This window comes from Clarias gariepinus, chromosome 16, assembly GCF_024256425.1.
Source record: "Clarias gariepinus isolate MV-2021 ecotype Netherlands chromosome 16, CGAR_prim_01v2, whole genome shotgun sequence".
NCBI classification, from domain to species: Eukaryota; Metazoa; Chordata; class Actinopteri; order Siluriformes; family Clariidae; genus Clarias; species Clarias gariepinus.
In genome coordinates this window covers 9,481,585-9,495,058 of record NC_071115.1, presented here as the reverse complement: position 1 = coordinate 9,495,058, position 13,474 = coordinate 9,481,585, and the positions used below count along the sequence as shown (strand labels likewise).

General features: G+C 40.6%; 1 protein-coding gene across 1 annotated transcript; it reads left to right on the top strand.

The window, feature by feature from the left end:
- The first annotated feature begins 403 nt into the window (after positions 1-403).
- On the top strand, positions 404-13,210 carry kcnj12b (potassium inwardly rectifying channel subfamily J member 12b). The gene is made up of 2 exons (XM_053515388.1): positions 404-751; positions 9,970-13,210. Exon 2 carries the CDS (start codon positions 10,049-10,051, stop codon positions 11,312-11,314), a length of 1,266 nt encoding a protein of 421 aa, XP_053371363.1. The 5' UTR covers positions 404-751; positions 9,970-10,048; the 3' UTR covers positions 11,315-13,210.
- Positions 13,211-13,474: the final 264 nt, after the last annotated feature.

The following is a 13,474-nucleotide window of genomic DNA, read 5'->3' as shown; positions in this document are numbered from 1 at the left end:
GCTAGTGTGCATATTATATGTACATACATATTGTATGTTTTTCCAGATTTCTTTTAAAGGAGCACACACACACACACACACACACACACACACACACACATATAGATATTTTTAATTACTTAATACTACACGGTATTCAGAGTTTTTAAATATAGTTCAATGCAATGTGTGTGTGTTTATCTGTGCAGGGTGATCCAAGAACTTGTGCATTTATATGAGGTAACATCTCCTATATATGACTGGTCTCTGCAAATGCCAACTTCAATGAGAGAGTGAGCGAGAGAGAGAGAGTGAGCAAGAGAGAGAGAGAGAGGAAAAAACACAGATCAGATAGCAGATGGGAGGGGGGGATCACTGGTTGCACTGAAACCCTGGAGAACACAAGGAGCCTCATCACCGCTTCACAGTGCTTTAGTGGGAAATTAGATGAACACAACATCAAAGGAACATTAAAGGAACATTTCCAGAGCTTTTTAAAGTAAAGACTCTTTGCTGCCGGCAGGTCGGTGTACTGGGACACACAGTGAATGTGTGTGTGTGTGTCTGTGGTGCAGGTACCGTTGACGATGAGGACCTTGCAGGACTACAACACGAGCCTTTTGAGTTTGGAGAAGTGGTTCTACTCACAGAGGAACCCTTAAGGAACCGGGCTGTTGAATCATGCTTTGACTTGACTAGAGAGGCAGAAAGAAACGAGAGAAGCTCTTAGACCCTGGTTTATAATCTTGACAAATATACACTAAACAACAAGGTAAGCAAAAATAAAATAATAATAATAATAATTATTATTATTATTATTATTATTAAATTATTACTATACGTATTATTATTATTAGTGTTATCAGTTGCTTTTTGAGCAGGACAAAAACCAGAATTTGTGCAACCTGTAGCCGTGTACTGTGTATGTGGTGTTTGTGTGATCAGTGTGTATGATGAATGAAGATGATATGCTGTTTGGTACACACTGTATCCTTCTTTTTTGTGTATCTGTGTGTGTGTGTGTGTGAGTGTGTACTCATTAACCTGTCAACAGTCCCAGAGTGTCCTCACTCTCGTACCTGCACATTTGTCACATTAGCTTTTCTGAAGCTTTACTAAATAATTCATAGCAATATGTTTTTTTTTTTTGTTTTTTTTTGAGATAAGTAACTGAGGAGGAGGTTAATGTTCAAGAGTAAGATCACGTAAAGCTTGTCACGCTGCGTGTATGAGAAATCTCCTGGGGTGTCTCGTTCAGCAGCTGGCGCCTGCTGCGTCCTTGTCTTCCTGTATGTTGAAACTAGTCATGTTTATTTTATTTTTGATAAAACTTACATTCTAAGTGTCTTAGAAAACAATAATGAAAAAAAAAAAAATAGGTATAAAAACTTATGGCGGAGTTCATATATGTAAAACCGTCCAAAAGCCCCTTAATCCAGAACTCTTGTAAGAATCAGATCATATTCTTCTGGTATTATTGTAGGTCACCGTATGCAGCCAGTGATCCTGTTACAGTACAGCACATATGGTGTTAATGTTATTAGTCATCCCTCATAAGGTTTATTAAATCAGACTAATTGAGACTAAAATGTGCTTGTGCAAGTGTTCTAGCTGATGCTTGCTCCCTAATGACCCACAGGGGAGTCAATTCTTTCAGTTACCCGTCCAGATTTACACCCCCATCCATCTTGTCCCATCTCCTAGACGCAAGGAGAGCAGCACGGGTCCACAACAAGTGAATATTTAAATGACAGCTGTCACATCCATTCAGTACATTTCATCAGACAAATTGACAAACTGAGATCTCCGGGCTGATCGGGCATCTCAGCATAAGGCGGTTATTTATTTCCTTTTTTCTCTTCACGTCAGCGTCTAAAAATTGCGCCGACTTCAGACAATTCCATTTGTACTGATTCTCACCAATCAGGCGACCACTCGGAATTACATATAATGGAATTTTCTAGCTGCGCTCGGATATGAGTGCCGAGGCTCAGAGTTCGATTTAAACCTGCATCCTCTGCTCCGCTGATCAAATCTGCACTTGAGCTCAAATGCTTCGTTTCCAGAAGCCTGATTAGAATGCTGGGAAGTCCAGGCTTTTTTAAAACTTTAATTACAATGAAATCATCCCCCCTTGCTGTTATCTTTCCACATCTGATGGATCGACATGACCAAATTAAAGTACAGGTGCTTGAAAAGGGAGCACAAGCACCATTTGTTTCTGTAAGCACCCCACTGTGAGGGTGTTAACAAGCTCGTAAGGGTGTGTAAAGAATAAAACTCATTACTGGCTATCGCATCTGCAGTGTACGTGCAATTAGCAGAGACAACAACGAACTCAAAATCTGTACTGAGGAAAGCATAAAAACAAACAACAACAAAAAAGCTCTGCGTAGTTGTTCCTGACTGTAGACTTTGTTTGGGCTGGACAGCGTTAATAATGACATCAGCCTTAAACGAAATTACGCGGACAAGCTATGGCACTTGATTCATGCTAGTTGGTTTTTTAAGGCAGTTACGGGTTACAACAAGGTAAAATCCTCCAGCTCATACAGTCTCACAGCTTATTTAGGGTGCATCCTTGTTCACTTGGGTTTAACACAGCAGGTGTTTAAAAAAAGAGAGAAAGAGAGAGAAAGAAAGAAAGAAATTCTTTATTTTCTCAGGCTCAGTGTGAGAAACAAGCTCACTCAGATGCACACACATCTCTTCAAAGCTTTGCAACATACAGTACTGCACCCTACAAAAGAAAAGAAATCATTCTATACATCATAGACACACTTTCTGATCTTTAAAATGCAATGGCTTGAAAAAAAACCCCACAAGCTCCTGTTGTTGTTTTTATTAACAACACAATTTGGTGTAAAAAACTGTGAACCCTTTTCTGGTCTTATAATCTTCTTCTGCTCCAGTGAGCCTTTATTAGTGCTTGTGTCCAATTTATGTCCAATTTTAGACCACTATGTGCAACAAATAACTCTATTGCACTAAACAGGGCACAGAATGCGTTTTTCCTCAAACGAGTCATATCAAATATACAGGCAAATAAATGAATGAAATATTGACATATCTATGCAACAGTAACAGTAATAGTAAAAATATTTTGTCATTGATCTTAACTTAAACTCTTGGGGTAAAGCTTTATCAGTTAGATCTGGTGGAGTTTACCTCGACCCCATAGCCTCGGCTCTGGATCCAAACCCCTGGATTGGGGGTGGACTCTTACTGTGGTGCTTATGTTCCAAACAGCAGTTCAGAGTGTTCTTTTTTCTTGGAAACTATGAATGGAGTACTGCATCGGGCTCTAGTAGGGGATTCCATAGTCTTGTTGGGGAAGTTCAACGCACATGTGGGCAATGACGGAGATACCTGAAGGGGCATGATTGGGATCATGGATTGTCCAAAACAAATACCATGTTCGAACATAGGGATGCTTATAAGTGTACTTGGTACCAGAGCACATTAGGCCAAAGGTCAGTGGTCAATTTCATGATCATATCATCTGACCTGACACCATATGTCTTGGACACCCGGGTAAAAAGAGGGGCGGAGCTGTCAACTGATCACCATCTGGTGGTAAGTTGGTTCAGGTGGCAGGGGAGGCCACTGGACAGACCTGGTAAGCCCAAATGCGTAGTGCAGGTGAATGGGGAACGTCTGGGGGAGGCCCCTGTGTAAGAGGCCTTCAACTCCCACCAGCTTTTCCAGCATACCTGTAGGAGCTAGGGACATTGAATCAGAGTGGTCAATGTTTAAAGCTGTGAGCTGTGGTCTTAAGGTTCTGGGTGTCTCAAGGGGTGGTAACCCTCGAACAGCGTGGTGGACACCTGTGGTTAGGGAAGCTGTCCGACTGAAACAGGGATATGTTATCCCGGGGGACTCTAGAAGCAGTTGCAAGGTACCGAAAGCAGTAGCAGAGGCAAAGCAGTGGGTGTGGGAGAAGCTCGAGGAATCCATGGAGAAGGACTTTCAGGTGGCACCAAGGTGCTTCTGGAAAACCATCCGGCACCTCAGGAGGGGGAAACGGGAAACCACCCAAGCTGTGTACAGCAAGGATGAGACACTGCTGACCCTGACTAAGCAGGTAATCGGGCAGTGAAAAGAGGAAATCCTGAACCCGACTAATTCACCCTTTGTTGCAGAGACAGAGCTGGAAGATGATGGGGGGTCGGCATTGATTTTCCTGGGCGAGGTCACTAAGGTAGTCAAACGACTCCACAATAGCAAAGCCCCAGGAAATAAAAAATCCGTCTGGAAATGCTGATAGCTCTGGGTGTTGAGGGACTGTCTTGGTTGACACGCCTCTTCAACATTGCGTGGAAGTCCGGGACAGTGCCTAAGGAGTGGCAGACTGGGGTGGTGGTTCCCCTTTTCATAAATAGGGGCATTACCTGGGAAAGTGTACTCTGAGGTGCTGAAAAGAAGGGATTGGCCACAGATTGAAAAGGAACAATGTGCATTCCGTCCTGTTCTTGGAACAGCGGGCCAGCTTTTTACTCTTGCAGGAATCCTGGAGGGAGCTTGGGAATATGCCCATCCAGTCTACATGTTTTTTGTAGATTTGCAGAAGGCATATGATCGGGTCCCTCTGGATTTTCTGTGGGAGGTACTGCGGGAGTATGGATCAGTTTGCAGCTAAGTGTGAAACGACAGGGATGAGGATCAGCACCTCGAAATCTGTGGCCATGGTTCTCAGCCGATGGAAACAGATGGATTGTCTACTCCAGGTAGGGAGTTAGTTGTTACCCCAAGTGAAGGAGTTTAAGTATCTCAGTGTCTAGTTTACGAGTGATGGAACATTGGAATGTGAGGTTGGCCTGAGAATCGGAGCAGTGGGGCAGTAGTGCAGTAATTTTAAAAGAGAGTTAAGTCAAAAGGCTAAGCTCTCAATCTACCGGGCGATCTTCGTTTTAACCCGCAGCAATGGTCATGAGCGTTGGGTCATGACTGAAAGGACAAGATCGCAAATATAACCGGCCGAAATGGGTTTTCTCAGAAGGGTAGCTAGCTTTTTGCTCATAAAAATAAGATGAGAAGCTCAGTCATCCATGAGAAACTCATATGGAACTTTGTGTGGAAAGGAGTCAGTTAAGGTGGTTTGGGCATCTAGTAAGTATGTCACCAGGACATCTCCCTAGGGAGGTGTTTTTGGCACGTCCAGCTGGAAGAAGACCGCGGGGCAGACCAAGGTCTATCTTCACACTAGCCTGGGAAAACCTTGGGATTCCCCAGTCAGAGTTAGATGAGGTGGCTGGGGAAAGGGAAGTTCGGGGTTCACTGCTGGAACCGCGACCCGGTTTTGGATAAGCGGTTGATGATGGATGGATAGGGTAACTATACATTTATATTTATTAAAATATATTTTTGTGGATTGATTTCATTAATTCATCAATTAAAGATACTATTAAGGCAAACCAAAGTTCTAAATCTGTATGTCTCCAGACCTATGGCGACAAATAAAAAAATGTAGCACAGTTTTAGCCTGACCCTGCGATCTAACCACATAGCCAAACTCTATGAGAAATGTTTCACTACATGTATAACTTAAATAATAAGAAGTTGCATGCATTCTAACTTCGCTCTCAACCTTCGTTTCTTTTGATAAAGCTGGAGTCAAATTTATTTAGTGACATTTATATATAGCACAGCATTAGGACCCGTTAGGATCAGATGATTTTTTGTATATTTTTACACAAAATGACATTTAATTAAAAGAGGGTGTACTAACTTTTGAACATGACCGTATATATTGGAATCTTCCCTGATTTCTTTCCCCAAAAGCAAGAACTTGGCTAAACTGGTTTGCTCAGCTATTTTTTTAAACTGCTGCTTACACACCGTTAGGTCTGTACCACACACAAAGGAAAGCACTTTTCACCCCCTTTCACTTGCATGTAATGAAAAATTAGCTCTGTAGGCCCCTGGATAAAGGTGACTGAAGCAGCACTCAGGAAATAACCTCCTCATGTCCAGAAGCATGGCCACCACACCCAGGAACCTAAGTTCACTCACTTACTTTCTTATTGATTTTCTATACCACTTATCCTGTACAACAATCCTGTCCCCTATCCCATGGGACTAACAGGGTGTATACCTTGTCCATGGTATACACCCTGGACAGGGTGCCAATGCATTGCAGGTTAAACAAGCACACACATTCACACGCTAAGGGCAATTTGGAAGGACTAATTGGCCTAAGAACATGCAAATTCACACTTACACACATGTATTCCCCTTTTCAATCAGTAGAGTTCCGGAGCTCTGTAGTTCGAATCCGGTGCCCAATTTCAAACCAGTTCTTTGTACAGCCAAAGACAGTTCCATGGCGGCACCAAGACTTTGCTAGCCCAGAGCAAAGAACAGCTTACCTTAGGGTGTAAGGGGTTATGATGAGCAACTACAAGTTTGTCACTCCATGTTTAAAAAAAAAAGGACTCAACATGTACTGGGCAATTTAAATGCTTTCCAGTAATGATAAAGCCAGGAGAAATGCTTGCAAAGCCATGTTGGAATTTGACATTGTTGTTGTTTTGCTTGCTGCTAGCATTTTTCGGCCACTAACTTTTTTTTTTTTTTTTTTGCAGCTAGCATTGCTGCTAGTGTTAGCAATTCAAGTAAAGTAGGCTTTTATTGTCATTCCAACCATATACAGTTCAGTACTAAGTGAAACGAAACAACGTTCCTCCAGGACCAAGGTGCTACATACATGCAACAGCATTGATGCTAGTGCTAGCATTGCCGTTATTATTGTGGCTAGCATTGCATTACCCTGGAGGTGCAAGGCCCCAGTGCTTACCACTGTGCCATGGTGCCATCAAGTTCACTGATGGAAATTTCAAAAAAACTTTTGACGAAATACAAAGAATAACAGAACATCAGCTATTTTATATGTCATCATCACAAAAATGCATGAATAAAATAAAATACATGGACTAACATCAATTAATGTGAAAAGCATGTTAAATATAGCATATAATTATATGTTTATTATAAGTTTATGTGCCTTTTCTAAATAGTGGATAAAACTACCTGAAAAACAGATTCAACCACCCAAGAGCATAATTTGGTTTCATTTGACATATCAACAGCTATCTGTAGACATTTATTTGATGTGACTGTTTTTTTTTTTTTATCCGTTTCTCAGTACAAAGGAACATCTTGCCGTTCTTGTCAGTGCTAATTACACGTGATATAGTTACACAGACCGAGATTAGGTTAGAAAAACCCTGGCGTCTTTCTCATACTCTGTGAAGCAGCAGGTGTAGTACAGTACAGCATGTTTGAAGAGAAGTGCTGAATGCTGGATTGCCGAGAGTGCGGACTGTTTTTTCAGGCCACATGGAGCACTCAGCCACACTACGTGGCACCTCCGCAGGAAGCAGTAACCGTGCCAGCTTCACTGCAGTAACAGGTGTTTCTCCCTGCGGCACCAAAAACTCAACTCTGCCTCTCACTTCTCCTTGCTGTTGACCTGTATCACATCAAATCCCTGTCTCTTTCTCTCTCCGTCTCCTTCTCTCTCTCTCTCTCTCTCTCTCCCACTCTCTCTGAGTGATTGGCCACCTGGAGGATGACTAAAATACCACTGCATGAAGCCGGCAGTCACCCCTCAAACACTCACACGCACACGCAACCTCTACCAGACCGGTTTCCATGGTAACCTCTATATCCCTCCATTTCTTCATCTGATCCTTTTATTCCTGTGCACTGTAAGGATGAAGGATTGCGTATTCATGTGTGTGTGTGTGTGTGTGTGTGTGAGATCTAAATGATACGGTGTGTTTTTCTCATTATCTCTTTCATCCGATCTAAGGCTCCTCAGATATTCACACTCACTGATATAGCAGCACCTTAAGCGTGTGAGCTGAAGTCTGTGGCATGAGTACAGCATGTCACCCAGACCCTTGGAAGTGGATGTGTGTGTGTGTCTCTAGCCTCTATGAGATAGGCGTCTATTATTAGAAAGGCAGATCAGTTGGATCAGGCAGGGACTGGATGCCTAAATCCGGACCCCATGGGCAGCTTCTAAAAGAGAATTCTCAGAGAAATGACACAGCACCAAGAAGAGCCAAAATATGACACTTATAATGAAATAATAATAATAATCATCATCATCATCATCATCATAATAATAATAATAATATAATAATAATAATAATAATAATAATAATAATAATAATAATAATATAATAATAATAATAATAATACTAATAATTATTATTATTATTATTATTATGATGATGATGATGATGATGATGAAGATCAGGAGTTGTATTTTTAATCCTCTCTCCCACAGAAGCTGACAGTTGTATGTGCCGCTGCACTGAAGTAAAGTGTGGATTTTGAGTTTCGCAGAAAAAGTGTGAAGTTTGTCTAATTTTAATTTGTTACATATGCTGCAGCGCAGATACATTCATTTATAGCAGCACAGGGAAACACTTGGGCTGCACACACAATCACAGAGTAACACATTATTAACACTGCTTTCGTCACTTCCATTTTTTTGTATATGAGCTGTGTGTGTGTCTGTATGTAAATGTGGTTGTATGTACTAGTATTTATAATGTAGGTACCAGTGTGTGCATAAGCTTTAAAGACGAACTAAATATGTTTATTTGGAATATGTTATATATGTTTAAAAATTGGTGTAAATTAATTATTTTTAAATTAAAATAAAAGTATTATGCCATGTGTTTCTTTTTGTGGAAATCACACTTTAAAATGTATAGATCGCTCTACAGGTCGTATTGTGTAGATTCCCCGGTAGCTTTGACCCATCAGGGCATGAATCCACAGGACCTCTGGAGGTGCTGGAGGTGTCTGGCTCAGATTCTTAATTGTGCGGAGGGACTTCTGTGGATCCGACTTGTTTGTCTGGTGCATCCCATGAGTGCTCAATCTGCTCAGTGTCTGGGGAGATTAAAGGTCTTGGGCTATTTGACTGCAGTTCCCCATGCACAGCAGGCTTTGGTGCAACCGGTGTTCTGGTGCCTTTCTGTCATGGCCAGCACAGACTTAGTTCTGCAGTTCTGCAACATTGGCTTTTCTGTGGAATCGGCGCAAACGGGCTGACCTTAGGTGCCCATGGTCATGGTTGAGCCTTGGGTCTTGCCCATGATCTTGTCACTTCTTGGTATATAATGGATAATCAATGGTAATGTTATGGATGATTGGTGTATATATCTTAAGTCAATCAACCTATTTTAGTTTATATTTCAAATAAATTAATCCATAGTAATGTAATAAAAATATTCTGCCATTATAGTCCATGACAATGCATGCATCTTTTCTTCAGCACATAAGCATTTATCTTTACCCACAGCTCTATTGAGATCAAAAGTCAAAAACTGCACCATTAATCAATCTATATATCTACATATCAGCTAGATATCAATTATAGCTGTGTAGCAAATGCATTTAATTATATGTACTGTAGTGTCTTGTTAATAGGATTGGTACAAAATACATAATACAAGTGCATTTCAAGCACTTTCCCAGAGCTTTGTGCCTTATAAGACATTTTATCAGTATTAGGAAGAATAAGTGGCCTCAGTAGCCCCCCATGCAGAAGGCCTGGTTTTGGTTCCCACACCATACCCAAACACCATCCGCTGAATGCAGTGCCGGTCCCAAGCCCGGATAAAATGGAAGGCTTGCCAGCGGATTGGATGGTCCGCTGTGGCAAAGACTGACATAGCCGAAAGACTAACATATGTAGCATGGTTTATGGTCATAAATAATAAATTAATTGAAAAGAAAAATTGCTAATTGGAAGCACTAAATAATGTTAAGTGCAAATAATCAATGTCAAGGCTATGCTTACAGTAAATCTGGCTCTTTGTATTCGAATTAGTTTGCATTAGATGCTATAACTGCAACGAATCGAATTAGGTATGTTTTTGAAAGTAAGCACATTTTAGATGATCTAAAAAGTGCACTATTATAATTAAGGTATTCAAATGACTTCCCCTTCCTGTTCCTTTCTCTTAGGTCCTTGTGTCCTGTGCAGTGATTGGAGAAAAGAGCCCTGGCATCCCAACCACTGGCTGTCCTAAAAGGGCCAAGTGGCATGAGTGTGGGAAAGACCCCTCGCTACAACGTCGTGACATCGTCCGAGGAGGACATCCATCACCACGGCATCATGCCTTCCCTTGGCAATGGCTTTGGAAATGGTAAGATCCAGACTCGGCGGAAGCCACGCAACCGCTTTGTTAACAAAACCGGACAGTGTAACGTCAGCTTTTCACACATGGAAGAGCAATCACAGCGCTACTTGGCTGACATCTTTACAACCTGCGTGGACATCCGTTGGCGATGGATGTTTTTTCTGTTCTCTCTTGCTTTCGTTTTGTCCTGGCTGCTATTCGGTTTCATCTTCTGGCTCATTGCCCTTGTACATGGTGACTTTGACAGAACCTCCAACGAAGAATTCACACCATGCATCATGCAGGTCAACAGTTTTGTTGCAGCCTTTCTGTTCTCAGTCGAGACCCAGACCACAATTGGTTACGGTTTCCGCTGTGTGACCGAAGAGTGCCCGCTGGCTGTACTCATGGTCGTTGTGCAGTCCATTTTGGGTTGCATTGTGGACGCTTTCATGATCGGTGCCATCATGGCCAAAATGGCCCGACCCAAGAAGCGTGCACAGACATTGCTGTTTTCACAGAACGCCGTCATAGCTATGCGTGACGGGAAGCTGTGCTTGATGTGGCGTGTAGGAAACTTGCGCAAGAGTCATATTGTCGAGGCGCACGTACGGGCACAGCTGATTAAGCCAAGAATGACAGAAGAGGGCGAGTACATCCCACTTGACCAGATCGACCTCAACGTTGGCTACGACAAGGGCATCGACCGCATCTTCCTTGTTTCTCCTCTGACCATCATTCATGAAATAAATGAGGAGAGCCCTCTTTTCGGAATCAGCCAACAGGACCTGCTCAGTGAAGACTTTGAGATTGTGGTGATCCTCGAGGGCATGGTCGAGGCCACGGCGATGACAGCGCAGGTGCGCAGCTCTTACCTGTCTAATGAAATCTTATGGGGTCACCGCTTTGAACCTGTCGTGTTCGAGGAGAAGAACCACTACAAGGTAGACTTTACGCACTTCCACAAGACTTATGAGGTGCCATCTACGCCACGCTGCAGCGCCAAAGACATTGAGGAAAGCAAATCATTGCACTCCACTGCAAATTTTTGTTATGAGAACGAGCTGGCGTTCAGCAGGGAAGAAGAGGAGGAGGAAGATGTACTGGGAATTTTGGGGACTGAGATGGAAACTCTATCAGCCAGCCTGAACTCTGACCAGAGATTGCACCATAAAGAGTCCGAGATATGATCTCTGACGTGACTGACCCTTGACTTTGACCTCTAGAGAATTTTATTTTAACATAGATCCAGTCTGTCCCTTTAGTGTTGGCTTGAACTGACAGATTCAAAGCAAGTGCCAATATGAACCGCTGACCCTGCTGACTTAGTGCCGCGGTGTAGTCAAGGGCAGGCGACATTATGTTCATGACTGTTCCTGGATGGCCTTCCTGTAGGAAAACTTGAAATAGGATTCCTTGTTTCATGCTGTAGTTTGCAGTGATAGCTTTAAGTGATATCCTAATGCAATACCGAGCTATCCTGGGTGCCAAATTTGCTCAGACGTCTTCTAGGTACTTTTGCTTCCCTGTCTTGGTTTGGAAGAAATATAAACTTACAATACACTCATCAGAACAATAATGAATCTATTAATATCTTAGTTTACAGTTTATTTTGTTTAGTAGAACCCAAAGCAATAAGGTTAAGTCATTATATCCGTAATAATAATTTTAAAATGTTGTAGCACTTGAATTGCTCACCACCATTTGAGTTATCTTAAAATTTTAAACGATTAAATTCAGCTTAAAGAAAAAAAACAAGATGGCACCCAGGCTAGCAGATAGTTAGTTTATATAAATAAAAAAAAAACTTAGTGTCTTATATCTCGAGAAGTGTGTAGATTAATCTGTGTGTGTGCGTTTTAAAAATCATAACTTTTTCCAGAAACACATCAACAATTTACCCTCCACACACACACACACAGATATGATATCCAACTCCGAACACACTCTCATTCATGCTCAGGATGCGTTCTTGCACAGAACACAAAGCTCAGAGATGAACATATTGATGGAAGTTGGTTGCGTCTTAGTAGGATTGTGTCATTGTGACCTGAATCATGTTAAAATGCAAATGATTGAGCAGGATTTCTGTAATATGTCCATTGTGAGCACTATATCGGATGTGTTTTGCGTTGAGCTTCAAGGTTTTTTGAAGGCTGCTTGCACAAAAACTAAGAGTAACATTATCTGATTACATTTGAAAAAAAAAAAAAAAAAAAAGCATCGGGGGAATTAAAAACAAGCTCTTGAAATGTAAACCAAATCAATCTCGGTTATAAATATCTCTATTAGTGCATATCATGACTGATATTTAGCATGCCTTGTATATAATGAGCAGGTCTCATTGTTTAAAGGCTTATTAATGTAAAAGGGCACAGTGCAATATAAAGTGGTACTTTTCTTCTGCGTGGCAAGGTGATGATGATGATGATGATGATGATGATGAAATGCTAGCCCTACTGTATATTTAGGCTAAAATGATGTGCTTAAACGGTCAGACTTAAGGACTTTGGATTATCTCAAATGCGCAAAATATGTCCTTAAGTATTTAGATAACCGTAACTGATGGTTTCTTTATGAAAAAATCACTTGTTTTTTTTACATCCATCTGTGATTATGTAAGTAATATACTGTATAATCACATGAGTAACCACATGGAGATTCATTTCCACTTGTTATGCCCTGGAAGTGCATGTATGAGCATCAGTATGCCTGTGGTTAATGTGACCATGTGTATAAAAACACATGCAAATATATTAATTATTAATAAGGTGTAAAAAAAAACCTTATATGGATCATTGGAAAGTTGACGTGATTCACATGTGGAAAACAAAACAAATTACTGTGGAAAATAATTTTTAAATAATTATGAGATTTCATTTTTTTAATCACACAAGCTGTTTTAAAATCGAATGGAAATAAGTAAGTTTATAATTTTTGGATACATGAAACATGAAAGAAAACCAAATTTAAAAAATCGCATGTAACTCATTTCTGTAAAAATCACATGTGAATTATTTAAATTCATGTAAAACAAACAAATCATGTAAAAATCACATGATTTCATGTGTCACACAAATCATAAACAATAGATGTAGATGATTGGTTAAAAATCATGTGAATATAAATGTAAAAAAAATATTCTTTTGTGGAATAAATGATTAAAAATCAAATGCGATTCATTTTAAAAAACAAATGTGAATAATTTAAATAAAAGAAACATAATTAATTTGGGGGTAAAAAAAATAATATTTTGTTCAAATACTCACTGGGGAAAAAAATAACCAAAAATAAATTAAAATTATATGAAAATTTATTATTTGATGAAACAAATCTCATGTGAAAAATAA